Here is a 22,645-nt window from a genome sequence, read left to right as displayed (position 1 = left end):
GGTATGAGGTTGTTGTTTAGGATTTTCTTATGTAATAGGGAAAATACATTTTGTCTCCTGCTGTGTATCAATGTTTTGTAGACTAGGGTGAATGGGAAGACATGTAATTTCATCTGCAATGTCAGGAACTGATGCTACAAGTTGGCTGTATGGGCTCACATTCCTAGACAGTTTCTTGCAGAAAGTCTTGGAGAACCCGTCAGGTAAATTAACCCCCTTAACTAAATATATTTTCATAAACTGCCATTACAAAGCATGGCCTCTACCCCTTCTTTGTCCCTTTACATGCCTGTAAACTTAAGCAATGAGGTCCTAAAGCTGTATACAAATGACCTGTGAGATGTCCAATGAGTCATTATCATATTCAGCAGTCCAGCTTATTAATGAGTGGGAGGCACAGCCACACCCCCAATGATTGACTGACAGCCTGCATAATGGATAATGGTATGAGATATAATGGTGTAATGGCTCCTCCATGTGTTTCCTGGTGCTGGCGCCCCCTGCAGCCTGTGTGTGTATAGGAGAGATACAACCGCTCCAGGCAACCATGTTATAGCAGAACATGTCAGGTCCATGTGTAGCTGATGTCTGTGTCTCTCACATGTGTATTAGAAGGGAGAGCATGTCATCAGATAAAGCACAGACACTAGCAATGCTTTACTATACATTACACACAGACATGAGCAGGGAGAGGGGAGGGGTAACAGGGGTGACATCACTGCCTCTGACCATGTGACCAGCCTCATTTACATAATAAAGAAAAGATGATTTTACAATGATTAATGTAGGAATTGACTAGATAATGGCTGGGACGGATCCTTGTGAGCTGCTCCAACAGGTAGTAGTGACAGAAATAGTGACAGAGACCTGATGACGAGTGTCCTTTTAATAAGACTGATCAATGTAAATTGTAAGTAAATTTCGACTTATATTCAGTGCTTTCTTCTAACTTCTACATATTTCTACTCAGACATGAACAGTGAACCTGAAGAACAACTTCTCCACAATGCCCGGAATGGAAACCTGGATGGAGTCCGAACACTTCTGGAATCCCACAAAAGTGGACAGATGACGATAAATATAGACTGTAGAGGTTAACAAAATAATTAAAAATGTTTTAAGCCAAAGGAAGGAAGACTATGGTGGACTGAATACCCAGAAATGGGGTACCACTTATGTAGTTGTGGGCTTTTTTTTTTTTTTTGGTTTTCTAGATTTTCAGTCTTTATCCCTTTTTGTAGTACAGGCAGTCCCCGGGTTACATACAAGATAGGGTCTGGAGGTTTGTTCTTAAGTTGAATTTGTATGTAAGTCGAAACTGTATATTTTATAATGGAAGTTCTAGACAATTTTTTTTCTTTTGCCCCAGTGACAATTGGAGTTTCAAAATTTTTGGTGTAATTGGACCAAGAATTATCAATAAAGCTTCATTACAGACATCTTACAGCTGATCATTGCAGTCTGGGACTATAGTAAAGCATCCAGAGAGCTTCACCAGAGGTCACAGTGGGCAGAGGGGTCCGTCTGTAACTATGGGTTGTCTGTAAGTCGGGTGTCCTTAAGTAGGGGACCGCCTGTACAAATAAAGATTCTACTGTCTAAATCTACCTTTTAGTACATAATCTCTTTTGCACGGTGGCTCAGTTTATTTTAGCTAGTGTAAGCTTTATATTTTCCCTTCACATAAAAAGCTTAGTTCTGGAATGTCCCTCTCCTTAGTTTAAAGTCTTATCCACACATCCAATGTATTACTTGGTATTCAATCAGTGATTTTACAGTACAGCATACTGACCCTTTTTAGTTGGTCTGTTTTGTTTCAGTGTTGTTTCCACATTTGTTTTCATTATGTCCCTTTGTCAATTGTTCTTGTTCATTTGTGGGTTTTTGTTTTTTTTTTTGTTTTTTTTATGCCTGGTTTGCAAACCTTTCTCACATCCATACATGGACAAGTGGGAGAACCAATAACGCAAGAAACATGGCAATTGATTTGGCGGAGGGCAGCTAAGTACTCTTTATGCACCACGCATAAAGAAAACAAGTACTAGCTGATGTTACAATGGTATCACACCCCGTCCTTGCTGCACAAGCTATTTCCTGACACGCCGCATATATGCTGGCGATGTGACTCAATAGGAGGCTGCCTTCAGCATATCTTATGGACGAGCCCACGAATAGTCTTACAGGAGGTACGGGCCCTTCTTCATGCAGTTATAGCGATAGATATCCAACTCTCTCCCTTATTCTATTGCTGAATGTTCCCCCTCAACCCATGACCAAGATGGCTACTAGAATGGGCCTACACATTCTCACGGCTGCAAGGTGCCTAATTTTAAAAATATTGGAAAGTCAAGCCCCTCCCTTCCCATTAGACCTCCTCAAAAGTGTACGGGAGATTCGGATTATGGAATCTCTGATTGCTTCCTTAAACAACCGAATCCCACTGTTTGACAAAACTTGGGCACAGGGGGACTACTTCTGGATGGATGAGCCTTGTTTGTTTCCATGTGATGTCTGTGCAGTCTCCAAGTGTGTATTTCCATTCTCCTTTACCCCTTTTGGTTTATTTTGAATGAATAACGACTATATGGCATTTAATACCCAATCTATGACATTCTGTTTGGCTAAACCACTGAACTTCATCCGCCACAGGTATGTGTGTCACCTGTAATTGATATTTGGTATTCCCTGATTTAATGCCTAACTCGTGTGTGAGTATTGTATTGGAAAACTTTAATGCCAACGATATTTCTGATAATTATTTTTGTTACTGAAAAACTTTAATAAAAATACAATTATAAAAAGGAAAAAAAATGCCTGGTTTGCAACACTTGGACAAAAATGGGCATGTGAAAAAAGCATTAAAAAAAGGGACAATATACTATTTGTAAAAATCACAGATTGCATACTGAGTAAGGCTACATTCACACAATGTATGCATACATCGGCGCTGCGGAGAGGAGCAGGGGAAGAGCGCTGCTCACCCCCGCCCCTCTCTATAGGGAGATACGGCGCCGTAATATGGGAAAAGATAGGATATGTCCTATCTTTTCCCGTGCTACGGAGCGGTACGGTGCCACACGTGTGCAGCACCGTACCGCTCCCGTACAGGGCCATGAGCCCATAGGAGTGTATGGGGGACGTATATCAGCCGTATATCCATCGGCCGTATATACGTCCCCCATACATGTGTGTGAATAAGCCAATACATATTTGATCCTGTCTTACAACTTGCATTATTTCCCATGGCTGTATTTCCAATTTTGCTGGCTGACAGAGAGGATCCCCTGTATATAATTTACAGAGATATGTTCTTTTTAGGGAAAAGCAAGTCTAACTTGGGATGGACACCTCTTCATCTTGCATGTTATTTTGGACACAGGGAAGTGGTAGAAGATTTATTGCAGGTAAGTTTTTATAGTAAAACTGTGTTTTTACGAAAAAGTTGGATCACATTTTTACCTTTCTGTATGCAGAGATGTATCCCTAGACCCATGAGAGTGGCCAGTGAGGAGTGGTTCCACCCCTGACCCTTGGTAAACCACTCCGTCATGCATAGATTTCAAATTTATAAAAACCTCTCATGTCTCCTATATCTCCCCCGCCCCCCATTGCTTCCCCCTAAGTACGTCATGCATGGCTGCCCAACTCCTCACTGGCAACTGCCATGGGACTAGGAAAACTACTCTACATACAGAAAGGTAAACTTTGATCTAACTCATCCTTTTTTTTTTATCTGGAAAAAGTTTTACTAAAAAAAAAAAAAAACTTTGGCTATGTGCACACTATTCTCTATGGGGACTTGGAGGAGCCAGAAAAGGGGCTCCTGATGACAGGTTCCCTTTGTATATTTTCATATAGTCTGTCACATTTTATAAAAGCCTGTGTGTCCTATCAAAATTTTTATTTTTTTGGTGAAAGTTGAGATTTTGTGTGTTAAATGTTACAAAGTCTTCAATGAGCTCAACGATCATCCAAGGGGTCCTAACCATCAGCTGATCATGTTGGTTCAGCTGCTGAAGCCCATTTGGAAGAGAAAAATAGATCCTGGCACACCAATAATTTCATATGCAACATTAAATTTTTTTTGCGGCAAAAAAGTGTATGCCCCCTGAAGTATATAGCCAGCCCCCAGTTTTCCCAGCACAAAGACGGAACAAGAGAAGACCTGCAGACCTGGAAAATGAGTTTTTTTTTTTTTTTTTTTACCTTGACTTGAGTATAAGCCGAGTGAGTTTTTTTTGTGCTGAAAAACTCGGTTTATACTGTATTTTTCTTTATGAATGGAAGTAGGATGCCCTCCCTAGAGCACCCACAACTTGACTTAGGTATGCAATTGGTTATTATTAGAGATGAGCGAGCACTAAAATGCTCGAGTGCTCGTTATTCGAGACGAACTTTTCCAGATGCTCGAGTGCTCGTCTCGAATAACGAGCCCCATTGAAGTCAATGGGAGACTCGAGCATTTTTCAAAGGGACCATGGTTCGGGAATAAAATGTGTTATTTAATTGAAAAAGAATGTCTTCTGATAAGTTAGCAGATGTATGCAAACATCTGCAATCTATTCTTCACTGTTCCGCGCGTATATTATCTCCCGACTCCGTGCCCCGCTGTCTCCGTGCCCCGCTGTCTCCGTGCCCCGCTGTCTCCGTGCCCCGCTGTCTCCGTGCCCCGCTGTCTCCGTGCCCCGCTGTCTCTGTGCCCCGCTGTCTCTGTGCCCCGCTGTCTCCGTGCCCCGCTGTCTCTGTGCCCCGCTGTCTCTGTGCCCCGCTGTCTCTGTGCCCCGCTGTCTCTGTGCCCCGCTGTCTCTGTGCCCCGCTGTCTCTGTGCCCCGCTGTCTCTGTGCCCCGCTGTCTCTGTGCCCCGCTGTCTCCGTGCCCCGCTGTCTCTGTGCCCCGCTGTCTCCGTGCCCCGCTGTCTCCGTGCCCCGCTGTCTCCGTGCCCCGCTGTCTCCGTGCCCCGCTGTCTCCGTGCCCCGCTGTCTCCGTGCCCCGCTGTCTCCGTGCCCCGCTGTCTCCGTGCCCCGCTGTCTCCGTGCCCCGCTGTCTCCGTGCCCCGCTGTCTCCGTGCCCCGCTGTCTCCGTGCCCCGCTGTCTCCGTGCCCCGCTGTCTCCGTGCCCCGCTGTCTCCGTGCCCCGCTGTCTCCGTGCCCCGCTGTCTCCGTGCCCCGCTGTCTCCGTGCCCCGCTGTCTCCGTGCCCCGCTGTCTCCGTGCCCCGCTGTCTCCGTGCCCCGCTGTCTCCGTGCCCCGCTGTCTCCGTGCCCCGCTGTCTCCGTGCCCCGCTGTCTCCGTGCCCCGCTGTCTCCGTGCCCCGCTGTCTCCGTGCCCCGCTGTCTCCGTGCCCCGCTGTCTCCGTGCCCCGCTGTCTCCGTGCCCCGCTGTCTCCGTGCCCCGCTGTCTCCGTGCCCCGCTGTCTCCGTGCCCCGCTGTCTCCGTGCCCCGCTGTCTCCGTGCCCCGCTGTCTCCGTGCCCCGCTGTCTCCGTGCCCCGCTGTCTCCGTGCCCCGCTGTCTCCGTGCCCCGCTGTCTCCGTGCCCCGCTGTCTCCGTGCCCCGCTGTCTCCGTGCCCCGCTGTCTCCGTGCCCCGCTGTCTCCGTGCCCCGCTGTCTCCGTGCCCCGCTGTCTCCGTGCCCCGCTGTCTCCGTGCCCCGCTGTCTCCGTGCCCCGCTGTCTCCGTGCCCCGCTGTCTCCGTGCCCCGCTGTCTCCGTGCCCCGCTGTCTCCGTGCCCCGCTGTCTCCGTGCCCCGCTGTCTCCGTGCCCCGCTGTCTCCGTGCCCCGCTGTCTCCGTGCCCCGCTGTCTCCGTGCCCCGCTGTCTCCGTGCCCCGCTGTCTCCGTGCCCCGCTGTCTCCGTGCCCCGCTGTCTCCGTGCCCCGCTGTCTCCGTGCCCCGCTGTCTCCGTGCCCCGCTGTCTCCGTGCCCCGCTGTCTCCGTGCCCCGCTGTCTCCGTGCCCCGCTGTCTCCGTGCCCCGCTGTCTCCGTGCCCCGCTGTCTCCGTGCCCCGCTGTCTCCGTGCCCCGCTGTCTCCGTGCCCCGCTGTCTCCGTGCCCCGCTGTCTCCGTGCCCCGCTGTCTCCGTGCCCCGCTGTCTCCGTGCCCCGCTGTCTCCGTGCCCCGCTGTCTCCGTGCCCCGCTGTCTCCGTGCCCCGCTGTCTCCGTGCCCCGCTGTCTCCGTGCCCCGCTGTCTCCGTGCCCCGCTGTCTCCGTGCCCCGCTGTCTCCGTGCCCCGCTGTCTCCGTGCCCCGCTGTCTCCGTGCCCCGCTGTCTCCGTGCCCCGCTGTCTCCGTGCCCCGCTGTCTCCGTGCCCCGCTGTCTCCGTGCCCCGCTGTCTCCGTGCCCCGCTGTCTCCGTGCCCCGCTGTCTCCGTGCCCCGCTGTCTCCGTGCCCCGCTGTCTCCGTGCCCCGCTGTCTCCGTGCCCCGCTGTCTCCGTGCCCCGCTGTCTCCGTGCCCCGCTGTCTCCGTGCCCCGCTGTCTCCGTGCCCCGCTGTCTCCGTGCCCCGCTGTCTCCGTGCCCCGCTGTCTCCGTGCCCCGCTGTCTCCGTGCCCCGCTGTCTCCGTGCCCCGCTGTCTCCGTGCCCCGCTGTCTCCGTGCCCCGCTGTCTCCGTGCCCCGCTGTCTCCGTGCCCCGCTGTCTCCGTGCCCCGCTGTCTCCGTGCCCCGCTGTCTCCGTGCCCCGCTGTCTCCGTGCCCCGCTGTCTCCGTGCCCCGCTGTCTCCGTGCCCCGCTGTCTCCGTGCCCCGCTGTCTCCGTGCCCCGCTGTCTCCGTGCCCCGCTGTCTCCGTGCCCCGCTGTCTCCGTGCCCCGCTGTCTCCGTGCCCCGCTGTCTCCGTGCCCCGCTGTCTCCGTGCCCCGCTGTCTCCGTGCCCCGCTGTCTCCGTGCCCCGCTGTCTCCGTGCCCCGCTGTCTCCGTGCCCCGCTGTCTCCGTGCCCCGCTGTCTCCGTGCCCCGCTGTCTCCGTGCCCCGCTGTCTCCGTGCCCCGCTGTCTCCGTGCCCCGCTGTCTCCGTGCCCCGCTGTCTCCGTGCCCCGCTGTCTCCGTGCCCCGCTGTCTCCGTGCCCCGCTGTCTCCGTGCCCCGCTGTCTCCGTGCCCCGCTGTCTCCGTGCCCCGCTGTCTCCGTGCCCCGCTGTCTCCGTGCCCCGCTGTCTCCGTGCCCCGCTGTCTCCGTGCCCCGCTGTCTCCGTGCCCCGCTGTCTCCGTGCCCCGCTGTCTCCGTGCCCCGCTGTCTCCGTGCCCCGCTGTCTCCGTGCCCCGCTGTCTCCGTGCCCCGCTGTCTCCGTGCCCCGCTGTCTCCGTGCCCCGCTGTCTCCGTGCCCCGCTGTCTCCGTGCCCCGCTGTCTCCGTGCCCCGCTGTCTCCGTGCCCCGCTGTCTCCGTGCCCCGCTGTCTCCGTGCCCCGCTGTCTCCGTGCCCCGCTGTCTCCGTGCCCCGCTGTCTCCGTGCCCCGCTGTCTCCGTGCCCCGCTGTCTCCGTGCCCCGCTGTCTCCGTGCCCCGCTGTCTCTGTGCCCCGCTGTCTCCGTGCCCCGCTGTCTCCGTGCCCCGCTGTCTCTGTGCCCCGCTGTCTCTGTGCCCCGCTGTCTCCGTGCCCCGCTGTCTCCGTGCCCCGCTGTCTCTGTGCCCCGCTGTCTCCGTGCCCCGCTGTCTCTGTGCCCCGCTGTCTCTGTGCCCCGCTGTCTCTGTGCCCCGCTGTCTCTGTGCCCCGCTGTCTCTGTGCCCCGCTGTCTCCGTGCCCCGCTGTCTCCGTGCCCCGATGTCTCCGTGCCGCTGCCTGATGTCTCCGTGCCACTCCGTGCCGCTGCCTGATGTCTCCGTGCTGCTGCCCCATGTCTTCGTGCTGCTCCCCGGTGTCTCTGTGCTGCTCCCCGGTGTCTCTGTGCTGCTCCTCGTTGTCTCTGTCCTGCTCACCGTGTTCTGCAATGTGTTCTTCACACATATATATTGTTCTTCACATACTATTTTGTTCGCACCGTTCCGCGCGTATCTTCCGACAAGTAAGCAGATGTGCCGAACATCTGTAATCTATTCTTCACTGTGTTCTTTACTGTGTTTTTCACTTAAATGATCCTGTGTTCACTGTTTTTATTCTATTCTTCATTGTTCTTCACTGTGTTTTTTTAATTAAATGCTCGATCTCGAGCAGGGGAAATACTCGTCCGAGCAACGAGCCGTCTCGAGTACCTTAATGCTCGAACGAGCATCAAGCTCGGACGAGCATGTTCGCTCATCTCTAGTTATTATCAAATAAAGGAAGGTCTTATACAGGTCTCCCAAACCAAATAACATTTGTCTAATACTCTCGTTCTTTACAGGCAGGAGCTGACATCAATGTTCTGAACGACATGGGGGACACTCCTTTACATCGAGCTTCCTTTACTGGACGTAAGGTGAAAAGCATGCTTGTTTATGTACCTCAAATTATTAAGGAAGGCTAGTGAAGAATTCTGATTTTTCCTTAGTCTATGCTTCTATAGATCATCAGCATGGTTTGACCACAGCAAACAGATAGGAAATTAGAATATTTTATGCAAACAAACATTGTATTATAGGTGCTGCTGTTCTACAGCAAGCTGCAATACTGAAAATCATGCAGTACTGAAAAAAGGTGACCACTATTCTACTGGCTCTGTGGTTTTAACTTAAAGGAGTATTCCTAAAAAAACATGTTTCTTACATGTACTCATGATAACAAAATAACACATTCTCTAATTCACTGTTGTTAACAAAAATACAGCATTTCACAGATATAATTCCAACCTGTCTCTATTAGTCCTAGTGTACACAATTTCAGTTGTCTCTAGATACTACTGTAAATCTTTTGACTATGGTCAGATAGCTCATGAATAGCTTCTCTCCTCTGCACACTGCAGCGCTCTTTGCCTCCCCCCATCCCCAGCATTACAAGACCAGCTCAGACAGACATTTTGTGCTGGCAGGCAACAGTGTGCAGAGTTTACTCTACAAGCTACAGATAAAATAAGTTCTGTTTAGCAGAGCTGACTGTGTGTGTTATAGGTGAGTAGACTCTGTCATTATGTCTTATGATCTGTAATCTCTCTTTTTCTATGTGTCAAATGCTAGTAGAATGTTTAGAAGCTAAATAAAAGTATATCTAAATCCTGTACCCTGATAATCCGAAGCACAATGTCAGCACAGAGGAATCTTGAGGTGCCTGCTTAGAGTCCCCACCCACACACTCTGAATTTTTACAATAACCATCGTTGAGTGATAGGAGCTAAAAGAGCAATAAAACTGAAAAAAAATTGTAAAGTAAAGGGGTTAAAAATTATCTTTGTGTAAACATCACTAGGGGATTTAATTTTGAGCACTTTTTCATGAGTAAACCTCTTTAACAACAAACATTTGCCAAAATCCACAGTATAAGTAAATATAGCACATTCTGATATGTTATCAGTGAAGCTAGTTGTTTTCACTCAGCAACTTGGACAACTGCATACTATGGTTAAAATCTGCAGAGTAAACCACCTGCAAAAAGTCTTCTAATGGCTTGTTATAGTGGTATTCTTTATTTCATATACCTGAGAAATGCACTGTTTTGGTTTCAGGATACACAGTCTAGTTTACATGAGATTACCATTTTGGCTATTATATGACTTGTTTTATGCACATTTATTGAATTTGCTTTATTTCTAATTCTGTTTTCTGTTTTTGTTGGGGTGGAAATTTACTGTTACTCAGAAGCAACAGCATGTAGGGTTTTTAAAAGAGGTTTTTTTGCCAGCATTAAAAGGGTATTCCTATGAATACAAGACAAGTTACTTAAATGACCTTGGAATAATAACAGTATATTAGAAAATGTGTAATTTTATTAACAAAAATACTGAGTTTAGGGTTGGCAGGCAAATTGTTCTTCTGTCTGATGCAGCACTGATCTTTATCCTGGGTAGGAGGAGGTATGTAGCAAGGATGTGTGTGTTCTGGGTGAGTTAGCAGAGTTGTGAGTATTATTGTGTGTTCTACCAATCTTATGGATCTCATCTCTCTCCCCTTTCTAATAGCTTCTGAACTTAGTGTTACACATAGAAAGTGTATATAAACCTCTACCCTGATAATGTAGCCACATTGTCAGCACACTGCATCATACAGCACTACAGGGATCATGAAGTGTCTGCTTAGAGAGTCCCCACCCTGGAATTTTACACTGACCATCACTGAGTTATAGGAGCTAAAACCGTAATAAAACTGAGTAAAATTTTAAAATAGGGGGTTAAAATGATCTTAAAACATCACTAGTGGATTGAAATTAACATGAATATAGGAACAATTTAAAACAGTATTTTTCGGACTATAAGGCGCACCGGAGTATAAGGCGCACCATCAATAAATGCCTGCTAAAATGTCTAGGTTCATATATAAGGCGCACTGGACTATAAGGCGCACCTGATTATAAGGATGAATGACCAGCAGGTGGAAGACCTGTGCACAGTTCAAGGCAGCTGTTGCCTCTAAGTACGGTTCATATATAAGGCGCACTGGACTATAAGGCGCACCTTTGATTTCTGAGAAAATCAAAGGATTTTTTGTGCGCCTTATAGTCAGAAAAATACGGTAACCATAAACTTTACTAATAAGACAGTGGCCAAATCTCCATTTGATCTACTCGTACACGTATGTGAAAATCACTCGCCACCTTAGCTTGCTAAGATGTAATAAGAACGGCGTATAAAATGGAAATGAGAAGCAATGTTCATGTGAAAATAGGTCAATGAAGGGTTTTGGGTTGGACTATGATGTGAAATGCAGTATACATTTTACTACTTTATTTCAGGAACTGGTGATGTTATTGCTGGAGTCCAATGCAGACACCACTGTGATAAATGGAGAAGGTCAAACGGCGGCTGTGGTGGCACAGGACAAAGAGATTAAAGCCATGCTGGAAGGTAATGTTCATGTAAGGAGCCACATGGGCGGAGAAGAGTCAAACTAGGATCTCCCCTCCTGGCTTAATGTTTTATCTTGGTACATAATCCCAAATCCAGATGGCAGCTCCTAAATGTAGACTTTGCATGTTAAATGTGGTTCACGGTCGAACTGAGCACCGGAACGCCCCTTTCAGCGCAGTAATTTGTGTTGCATGAAGAATAGTGCAGCGTGTGCCACAATTGTGCCGCAGATATACCTGTGCAAGCAGTTTGCATTAGAAAGAACGTGCAAAGTCGGACAGAAAACTGCCGCACGCCCCTTAGTAAATGTGCCCCGTAGTGTTTATATTTTAATGTTGGATAGCAAAGATTGGGGATGCGGTAACGAGGGAGAAGGGATGAGCGGTTGGACTATGTACACAATATGCAACTGAATTGTGCTTTGAAACTCATTACAAGCACATCCGGCATAACTTTTTTTCACTGAACACAGATGTCTTTCAATATGTTCAGGGAAGGAGATATTCTGAAAGCACTTGTAATGTGTTTCCAAACGCAATTCAGTTACAGCTTGTGAGCACGGCCTTATTCAGCGCTCCCTATGTGTTTGCATTGGGCATTAAAACACATTTCAATCACAATGGGGAAAACCCTAATCAAAATACAACTGTGTTTTTAATCCTTTTTTTAATCCTCATTAATGATGCACATCAAACGGATCATGCGAAACTCATTTAAAAAGGCAATGCAAATGCATCTGTTCAGTGAGGCCTAAAAATGTGCATTTACCATGTAGCAATAGGTGAGCCCCCAGCATCTAACTATTCCATGGGTGGGCCCCAGGTCCTCTAGTCCGACCCTGACCTCTATATTGATACAAGTGATTCCTATACACTTCTAGTTTTCCATAACTTCACTCAGTTGATTGAAGAATATCTAATCTGTGCTGGATTGTACGTATATTCTGGTGTTTCATAATTTTTTTTAGTTAAATGAATCTTCATCACATCCTATTATACCTTGCTCTTATTCGGGACCATATAGACAGGTTTGCTTTAATCCTTGTTCAAAACATGCAGTCCCCGGGTTATGTAAAAGATAGGTTTTGTTCTTAAATATAATTTGTATGTAAGTGGGAACTAGTATATTTTAATGAATTTATTACATTTTTTTTTTTTTTTTTGCTGTCATGGAACCAAGGATTATCAATACAACTTAGTTATAGACACTTTACAGCTTCTCAGTGCAGCCTGGCTGGGACTAAAGTAAAGTACCGTATATATTTAAGTATAAGCTGAGGCCCCTAATTTTACCACCAAAAACTGGGAACACGTATTGACTTGAGTATAAACAGAGGGTGGGAAATACATTGATCACAGCCTACCAGTATATAGCCAGCTAGTCACGTTTAGTATACAGCCACCCCCCTGTAGTATATAGCCAGCCCACAGCACATAAAAAAAATAAACTTGCATACGTGCCTACCAGTGGTCCCCGATGGTCCCGCCCCCGCAGCTCCTGTTCATTCTTTCATTTGCTGTATTAGCCGGTAGAGACGCAGCCATGCACTCTGCCGACTATGGCATAATCGGAGGCAACACCGCCAGCAGAGCACATGGCCGAATCTCTAACGGCTAATACAGCAGAGAGGAGAACGAAGAGAAGCCGTGGGGAGTGTACGGGAGCCGCTCCAAGCATCACGAAAAGCCAGAAGGGGAGTATGTATTTTTTTTCTTTATGGAGAAGTATACGAGTCAGAGGTTCCCCAGAGGTCACAGTGGGCAGAGGTCCGTATGTAACTAGGGGTTGTCTGTAAACCGGGTGTCCTTAAGTTGGGTACCAACTGTATATTGTTTTTTTTCCTGATGAGAGCTGTTTCTGAAAAACGGGTACAGCGTGTAAAATTGTCTAAAACTGCACATGGAAATAGCTTGTGGTCTTGGAAGCAAATGTTGTTACTAACTGTGTATTTATTTTGCTCTATTGTGTAAAAGCTGCACAACGAACACAGGAAAGAAAACTGGAAGAGTTGCTTCTAGGAGCCGCCAGAGAAGGAAATCTTGCAAAATTATCAGAACTGGTGAGCTTCCTACTAAAACTTTGTTTCTCACTTTTTGTCTGTATAATAGTTTAATAATATCTTTTTAAGGTTAATTAATCTTTATGGGGGGCGTAACTATCGAGCAGAGTGTGTGGCCACCAGTAGCCAGCTCCGTATCCCCTCAGTCTTCACAGCAGGTATTCGACATAATACCGTTATCATGTTTGGATCACGGTCCCAGGCAAACCTCCTATAGTTTGGGATTGAAGATGAGCAAGAGTTAAGGGCTCTGCAGCTGCAGTGAAGCTCCTGGAGTTCACAAGACAAAATCCCCAAGATGGCGCTGGCTTCTTAGTCTCCGCTGGATCTCCTTTCTGCCCGGGCCAGTCCCTGTTGCTGCACATGAGTCTTTGGAACCCACATTGTATAGCTGCCAGCAGCTGTTCAGTTACCTCTTTCAATCCTCGACTACCTCTCATACTACCAAAACAGAAGAAATCAAGATTGATGTTGGCCTACTGCGCCATGATATGCAGACCCTAAAAGATTGGGACTGTTTATTGAAAAATGGTTCCGGGATACCCTTCCAGAGACAGTTTTTACATCTGCGTATGCTATTAAAAGGGCACTAGCTAGAACACCGGGTGCACATACACTTCCATTTCTTGTGTGTCTCCTATGCAGCAGTGATAGAGTTGCCATATTACAAGTTTCCAGGAGACCTGGAGCTTTTACATATAATGCTACCCTATCACTCTTTCCAGACTTTTCTGCAGCCCTACAGATAACAAGGGCCTCTTTTACTGGAGTTAAGAAGCGACTGAGGGAAATATGCAAATGATGTATTAGATGGCGTACCCTGCACGTCACCGAATGGACCAAGACGACAGGACCCTATTCTTTGACAACCCCCAGGATGCAGGTGCCTGGATGAATAGTTGTGCAAGACCTCCACGTTACTAACCTGGGTACTAGAAGATGGCAAGCAGGGGCGTCACTACAGCAGTAGCACAGTACAGCCATAGCAGTTGCTCTGGGGCCCGTCCTGTCATGGGGGGAAAGAAGAATGGGCACGGTATCTAACCTGTTACACTAAAGAATAGAGAATGTCCACCATAAAATAAATATATATTATTTATACACACACATATACTGCATATTCTACAGAATTATATGTATATAATGCTGCACGTCTTCCAGAGGACACAACATGAATTGGGAACTCCGATAAGAAATGTTGTTGAAAAGGGAGTGGATACCAGAATGACGGTACTAGGGATCTCTCCTCTCTAATTCCTGCCATGTACCTTCCCACGTCTCCCCTCCCCCCCACACTTTCCAATGTGGTCAGCAGATACTGGGAAAGATATGTGTAAGCGTATAATTGTGTGAATATACAAATATGGTATATTTTTCTGAGGGGTTAGGGGGGGGGCCCATTCAGAAGTCTGCTATGGGGCCCTGCCTCACCTAGTTACTCCACTGCTGGCAAACATTGACTACCATTTGTGCCTACTACAAGTTTGGAATAGTTTATTCTCTGCTTTTTGCTCAGCTGAGTATATTTCTGATGAGTTTTGTTAGTCTAACTATTTATATTGCGGTAATAGTTACTATAACTTTTGTTATAGAAATAGTCTAAATGTGTCTGTTGGAACCAGATCCTTTCCCGCTACCCAACAACCTTTTTATATGAGATTGCCGGGGCTGTGCTGCCCTCAAGCGGATCTTTGAATAATCTCCTCTTTCTTTGTGGGACACATGCAAAATGTCGTTGGATCAAGTCTTTTACTAAGGTCTACGTTATGATATGTACACTGATGAAGTATCCCTGATTGTATGATTGCTCACCACCACCTAGTTTTCTTTTAGAAGGTTGATGGTTAGAGCATTAGTCCTCAGGCTTGTTAAGACATCTGTGTCGTGGACTAACCCTGTGATAATTTGCCTCTGTATACAGGCTTAGGTTATTGATTAACCGGCCCGTGCCTCAACTGTTTGGGTCAAGATCAGTGCAGGGCGCCCTCTTCTTTTCTACTGGAACCTCTCTGTTGTTTCTTTGCACCGAACAGTTGGGAAAAATCATCTCCGGTATACGCCAGGAGATGTGAAGTGGGGCCATAGGAGGGCAACACCCCAGCAGCAGGACCGCTACTTATACCTTTGCGCAAGGAGGAACAGAAAGAACCCTGCCTGAACCCTGCAAAATTACCTCCAGCCACAAATGTGCATGTGTCTGGCAGAGGTAGCCTGACTGCCATTAGGTACCGAGAGGTCTTAGGTATGAGACTAGAGACCCCTGGTGAGACCATATGCTGGTGTGGTTGGTCCTGGGTTGCAGGACAATGCTACACCTCATCCTACAAGATGAAGGCATTTAAGCTATGGACAGGCCCGCTTGTTCCCCAGACCTGAATCTGATTGAGCACATATGGAGCATCATGGGGCACATTTACTTACCCGGTCCTGTCGCGATCCAGCGGCACTTTCTCCGTCGAGGATTCGGGTCTTCCGGCGATTCACTAAGGTAGTGCACCCGATGTCCACCAGGTGTCGCTGCTGCGCTGAAGTCCGCTGGAGTTCACCGTCCAATCTTGGGTGCAGGTAAGCGCATGTCAAGCGACTCATTTAAAAAAAAAAAAATTGCGTTTTTTCCGAATCCGTCGGGTTTTCCGACAGCCACGCCCCCCATTTCCGTTGATTGCAAGCCGGCGCCACAATCCGATTGTGTGCAACAAAATCCCGGGGCAATTCAGGGAAAAACGGCGCAAATCGGTAATATTCGGGAAACCCGACGAAAAAAAGCAATTCAGGCCCTTAGTAAATGACCCCCCATGTCTCACTCATCCACCAATGTCACGTTGCACCACAGACTGTCCAGGAGTTGGGGAATGCTTTAGTCCAGGTTGGGGAGGAGATCCCTTAGGAGCCCATCCTCAACGTCATCAGGAGAAGGCCGAGGCGTTGTAGGGACATCATAAAGTCACCTGGAGGCCACACACAATACTGAGCCTCATTTTGACTTGTTAGATCAAGGTTGGCCTGTAGTGTGTTTTTCCACTTTAATTTTGTGGGTGACTCCAAATACAGGTTTTCATTGTTTAATAAATTTGATTTCTTAAAATATATATATATAAAATATATATATATATATTATTTTATTTTATGATTTTGCTCTCAGCACAAAGTATTTGAGACTATTTCAATCATTCAGATCTAGGATGTGTTATTTGAGTGTTCCCTTTATCATTTTGAGCAGCAATCTATATATTGTGGCAAACACAACCCACCTCCAATGCACCAACCATGGATACAGATGTGAGTATCTGTGATTGTTTAGGGAGGAGGGGTGCCCCAATTACCATGGAAACGGGGAAGACTCCCCCCTGCTCCCTTTCCAACAACCTTATCTGACGCCCAGATCGATAATTATCTAGTCTCCCTTACCTGCTCCAGTCTTAGGGTGGTTTCACATTGGCGTTTTTCACTTCTGTGGTTTTTCCCTGAACCCATTTTGGCTTATGGACACTTAGATTGGTTTACTCTGCCTGGCTTCAGTGATTTTTCACTGATGCCTTACTGAACCATTCTTTTCAATCAGCTTTTTCACACTTTATTTTTTTTCAGTGATCAGTTTAGAACCTGTTGTTTTTGATTTTACCGACAACTGTTCAGAGTGAAAGAATCTTGCGACTCCCTGTCATGCGTTTGAGGAGTGGAAGTCTTTATGGGACTCGACATATTCAGCATCCTCCTCCTCGCTTGGGTATAGCAGTATATGCATTTCGCCAGCTGCAAATAATAAATTGATTCAACTACTGTATTTATTAAGCATCAGTTTTATCTAACTCCAGTTGGGCTGCATAAAATGGGGTCTGCACCTCATGCTGGATGCCGCAGATGTAGATCTACTCCAGCAACATTCTTGTGTATGATTTCGGAATGTCCCATACTACAATCTTACTGGACGGAGGTTATAGGTGTTCTATCAAGTGTAATGGAGCAGTCTATACCGCTTAAAAGAATAAAAGCATCTGGTTCGCTCACCCAATCACCTTGAATGGCCTCCAACAGTAAATCCATTGGGTGGTGCACGCCGCCAGGTCCTCGACTCCACGACCACAAATAGCAACACTGGAAGAGTCAGCGACACTCGTAGTGAACCACACTGGTACTGTACAACAAAGGCTTGTCTTTATTTCAGCTGGGGGGGGCATCACAAGAATAATAAACACATATCAACGCGTTTCAACGCTAGCACATCTTAGTCATAATCTCTAACTAACATACGTCATTCCGCATACGTATATAGTGTAGACACTCCCCCAAACAGTGATTGTCCGTGGGCAGGAAAAGGTCACATGGCAAGTAAACCCGAAAATATATATATATTTTAAGAAATAAAATTTATTAAACAATGAAAAGGAGAATTATTCTCACCATTAATTCGGTGAATACACCAATTGTACTCCACATAAATAAATGTAAATATAAACTTCAGGTATACTCCACATAAAGAAGTACAAATATATGAAAACGGCAAAATCACCCTCTCTACGTACACATAATCAGTGGGTATCCGAATGCATCCAATGGCCAAATATGATGGCAAACAATACAGGTAATTTGGCCCAACACAGTCCCAACATACACTCACTTTATTAGGCCACTTTATTAGGTACACCTGTCCAACTGCTCGTTATCATTTCTAATCAGCCAATCACATGGCGGCAACTCAGTGCATTTAGGCATGTAGACACGGTCAAGACAATCTCCTGCAGTTCAAACCGAGCATCAGTATGGGGAAGAAAGGTGATTTGAGTACCTTTGAACGTGGCATGGTTGTTGGTGCCAGAAGGGATGGTCTGAGTATTTCAGAAACTGCTGATCTACTGGGATTTTTACGCACAACCATCTCTAGGGTTTACAGAGAATGGTCCGAAAAAGAAAAAACATCCAGTGAGCCGCAGTTCTGTGGGCGGAAATGCCTTGTTGATGCCAAAGGTCAGAGGAGAATGGGCAGACTGGTTCGAGCTGATAGAAAGGCAACAGTGACTCAAATCGCCACCCGTTACAACCAAGGTAGGCAGAAGAGCATCTCTGAACGCACAGTACGTCGAACTTTGAGGCAGATGGGCTACAGCAGCAGAAGACCGCACCGGGTGCCACTCCTTTCAGCTAAGAACAGGAAACTGAGGCTACAATTTGCACAAGCTCATCGAAATTGGACAGTAGAAGATTGGAAAAACGTTGCCTGGTCTGAGTCTCGATTTCTGCTGCGACATTTGGATGGTAGGGTCAGAATTTGGCATTAACAACATGAAAGCATGGATCCATCCTGCCTTGTATCAACGGTTCAGGCTGGTGGTGGTGGTGTCATGGTGTGGGGAATATTTTCTTGGCACTCTTTGGGCCCCTTGGTACCAATTGAGCATCGTTGCAACGCCACAGCCTACCTGAGTATTGTTGCTGACCATGTCCATCCCTTTATGACCACAATGTACCCAACATCTGATGGCTATTTTCAGCAGGATAATGAGCCATGTCATAAAGCTGGAATCATCTCAGACTGGTTTCTTGAACATGACGATGAGTTTTCTGTACTCAAATGGCCCCCACAGTCACCAGATCTCAATCCAATAGAGCATCTTTGGGATGTGGTGGAACGGGAGATTCGCATCATGGATGTGCAGCCGACAAATCTGCGGCAACTGTGTGATGCCATCATGTCAATATGGGCCAAAATCTCTGAGGAATGCTTCCAGCACCTTGTTGAATCTATGCCACGAAGAATTGAGGCAGTTCTGAAGGCAAAAGGGTGTCCAACCCGTTACTAGCATGGTGTACCTAAGTACCTAATAAAGTGGCCAGTAATTGTATATCACTATCTGTAGGAAAGTGTCAGATCTAGTCTTTTGTTGAGACCCTCTGGATGCCGGGTGCAAAGCACAAACATTCAGAAGGTCTCGCATTTCAGCAACTTGCGCTCGCCTCGTCCAGAAAAGTTATCTGAGAGCCTCCATAATTATGAGTGAACTTCAAGTTCATCTCGTTGCATTTTAAAAAGGAGATAAATTCTTCAAACAGGGCTTTCCGCCGCCTCCAAATCAACACCAGGTCGTCGATATAACAGCCTACTATTGACTCCCTGGTATGGGTTGGCCAGAGAGAAAAGAAAAATGTGACATGTATATATTTGCAAGGGAGGGGGAAAATGTTGCAAATAAAAGCGACCATTGAACAAAAAGAAATTATGTTTAAGAAGGAACTCCACAGTTAACACCAGTTTTTTTCTTTCAATGGAACCAACTGTACAAATTAATGAAGAAAGAGGCCTGTATATGGTGGGATGCAGAAACTCTGGAGTCCTACAACGAAAAGAAAATGATACCACGGGGCCTCTGTTTGAGAAATTTACCTACAGTGGTATGTTCAGTTAAATTTATGGGCCTTATTATTACCGACGAACACAGTGCATTGGATGAAACTAAGAGTAGTATTCAACTACTCAAGAATGAACTTTAAAGCAATTTACTGGAAGCAATTTACAAAGGGAAACTAAATCAAGAGAGAGTAAGGAAACTAGAAGAGGTCATCCCAGGTATAAAAAGAAACAAGTTCCAACGGGACGTTATAGATTACAAAGAAAATACAGCCTACACTTGGAAAAAAACCTAATAATAATAATAATGATCAAACGGGGTGAGGACACTCCTAGATCTATTCTGAAACTTGGACGATCTGGTAAAAGATCTAAAAAGATTAAGAAAAATGGATATGACAAAGGTCAGCTTTTCAGAAACTGAGTCCAATAACGGATATTCATTTTCATCAAAGTTGAGAAACTACCACCGTGAAAACTGGGTAGACACGCTGGGAGGAAACATAACAGACACGCGTATAAAACCTAGACAACATCACCAGAAGAACAAATGGACACCGTAGTATTGAATCACTTGATCTATATTCTTTAGACCATGAGATTGTGCACAGACCCGGGGTCTTTGTACATGTAAAAAAAAAAAATTTTCTTCTACCCTGTTTTGGGCTATTATACCATTGTTAATATATGTGAGTTTAGACCTATTATAGTCCTCACTCGTATTTTGTGGCACCTTCTTGTGCTAGAGATAACCTTGCGTATGCATTTGTTTGTACCTGAGTCATGTGCACTGTCTTTTATCTGTTTTGTTTGCTCCTTTGTGTTTGCCTATTCTGTCCCTAAAAGAGATTTTTTTTTTTTTTTGTAATGAATAAACAATAAATTTTTTTTTGTACATACTATATGTACATGTGCTCCTTAGTACTTTTTGTACATATTGAGTAGATTTTTGTCGATCAGGTGTTGACTGGTAGTGACCGATATCCAGTCTTCCCCTAAAAGTTTGTTTTGGTGTAATAATGATTACGAATGTGTGAAATTCTCGAAACGGGTAGGCCAGCCTTTATTCTACTTTTTATTCATCAAAATAAAATTACATGCAAGGCAAAGATGAACAAAGGTGAAGAAATGCTTTTACCTTGCATTTGGTGCAGAGAATAGTAATTTTTTTTTTTTAATTTGAAATGTTAAGTTTGATCACTGCAGTCCGAGTGAGGCCACCTGCAACCATTGCATGCGGAGACCGGTGAGCTGATAAGAACTTTTTGTGTTATTGAACTTTGTCACATTACATATAAGACATTCAAGCCACTAGATGGCAGCCTGGGATACCCACAGGAACAATTTTAAGGGGACAGACTGCTCTTTTTAAGGAATTAAGAGCTTAAAGGGAACCTATCGGGGGTGACTTGATAGTGGTTTAGTCTCCCAAATCGCCCTGTCTGAGTCGTCTTTGTGAGCACATTAAAAAGGCCACACGTTTATACAGTACTTGCCTTGTACCGGTGATTTAGTCGCCTGCGCGTTGCGGAAAGTAAAGTCGGTGTAATACACCGACAGCTGTCATACAGGTCAATTTGGGACCATAAAACCGGGTCCATACAGACCTGTAGTTGGTTTAGGGCCCCAAACTGATCTGTGTGGTTCACTTTAAAGAGGCCATAGAAGAGCAGTCCCCCTCTAGCTGACCACAGCAAGGATATTTAAGTAAAGACCCCACCTGGGGGTAATTGCATAATAAGGCAAAAACTTTTTTTTTTTTTTTTACTTCTCCACTCAAGATTTTGTGTGTGATTGGGTATAGCAATTGGGCATACTCTGTGGTTAAATCTAAAAGCTTAGGTATTTATGGATGCACTGCTTACTTACTGCATTTTTTTATTTTTTTTATTTATTTATTTTTTTTGGTGCAAGCATGTTTATACTGGGGGTTTACCCTTTTAAATGAAAGCCCATATACTCAAACACCCAGAACTCCTGCTGCCAACCACCTAACATAAAACAAAAAAAAATAAGATTTTTTTTTTCATGAAAATTTTCCATCTAAAAGACAGTGTATGAATATTAAACAACCACAAAAAACTGGTTGTGTTTTCTCTAGCTAAACCGAGCAAAGCCACCTGACATTAACTGCATTGACCAGATGGGTAACACACCTCTGCACTGTGCTACATACAGGGGGATGAAGCAGTGTGTCTCAAGACTTCTCAAAAGTGGAGCAGATGTAAACGTCAAGAATAAAAACAGTAAGTCTTGGAACACTGAAGGAGTCATTTGATTATGCAGCTATTTTACCATTTTGGTAAAGGAGAATTTAAAATGTTTCTTTTATCTTCAATATCAGAATATTTCTTCAGATTTCCTTGGTGGTGGTTCCTTTCCTTGAGGCATGGAAGGCATGGGGGGAAAACGCTACAGATTTTCCACAGCGTCTCTGGTTGCATCTTTGCAGATTTTGCATTGTATCAAAAACTCAATGAACATCTGCAGCATAAATCATATTCCTCAATGATACAAAGACTAACGCTCAATGCGAGTCAAAATTCTTGTGCGCATGCCAATAAAAAGCACCCCCCCCCCCCCCCGATAAAACCTAGTCATACAAATATTCCCACAATACTTCATGCAGCAGAATAATGGATGAAATATTGGTTAGATGCCTGATAAATGTTGGTCCTCTGAAATATTTGTGAATATATTAACTGCATTGTCTTTCCCTTTTACCATAGTCTCTCTCCACATTCGGCACTGATTAGTAATGTGTAAGGGTGGTCTCACATTGGAGTTATTTTTTACTGAACCCATTTTGTCTTATGGACACATACATTTGTGTTTTTATTTCTTCCTGGATTCAGTGATTTTTCACTGATGCCCGACTGACCCATTCTTTTCAATCGGCTTTTTCACAGTTTTTTTTTCCAGTGATCTTCCATCTTCTGAAAGAACTTTTAGTGTTCTTGTAGTGTTCACTTATAACAGTGGAAAAAAATTGAAGTGTGAAAAAGCCAATTAAATGGAATGGGTCACTAAAGCATCAGTGAAAAATCACTGAAGCCAGGAAGAGAAAACCAAACCATAAGCCAAAATGGGTTCAGGGAAAAATAACTGATGGGGGAAAAAAAGCCATGCGCCATATATCCCTATGGAGAGGGGCGGGGGTGAGCAGCTCTCACCACCTCCTCCTCTCCCTGTGCGCTGCTGTGTGCCCGCCGTGCTACGGTACGGTGGGTAACGGCAGTGTGCATCTAACCTTAGCTGGTATTCCCCTATTTTTAATTTCTGTAAACAATTAAAGAAAGTTGCTTAAATTAATGTGAGCAGGTGCTAAGCAAGTAATTAATATGGAAC

At 46.0% G+C, this 22,645-nt stretch overlaps 1 protein-coding gene across 2 annotated transcripts in view; it reads left to right on the top strand.

The window, feature by feature from the left end:
* The window catches only part of OSBPL1A (oxysterol binding protein like 1A), a 94,688-nt gene that overhangs the window by 6,413 nt on the left and 65,630 nt on the right, over positions 1-22,645 (top strand). Inside the window, exons 2-7 of one of the 2 annotated variants that reach the window (XM_072152055.1) lie at positions 971-1,093; positions 3,319-3,404; positions 8,304-8,378; positions 10,781-10,892; positions 12,869-12,954; positions 21,399-21,543. In XM_072152055.1, coding sequence (XP_072008156.1) covers positions 971-1,093; positions 3,319-3,404; positions 8,304-8,378; positions 10,781-10,892; positions 12,869-12,954; positions 21,399-21,543 — 627 coding nt within the window. Of the gene's footprint in view, positions 1-970; positions 1,094-3,318; positions 3,405-8,303; positions 8,379-10,780; positions 10,893-12,868; positions 12,955-21,398; positions 21,544-22,645 lie in introns of those variants that run through there. The other variant, XM_072152056.1, reaches the window with a different exon arrangement.

The sequence above is a fragment of the Engystomops pustulosus genome, chromosome 5, assembly GCF_040894005.1.
Source record: "Engystomops pustulosus chromosome 5, aEngPut4.maternal, whole genome shotgun sequence".
In the NCBI taxonomy this organism is placed as follows: domain Eukaryota; kingdom Metazoa; phylum Chordata; class Amphibia; order Anura; family Leptodactylidae; genus Engystomops; species Engystomops pustulosus.
This window is presented reverse-complemented; position numbering and strand designations above follow the sequence as displayed.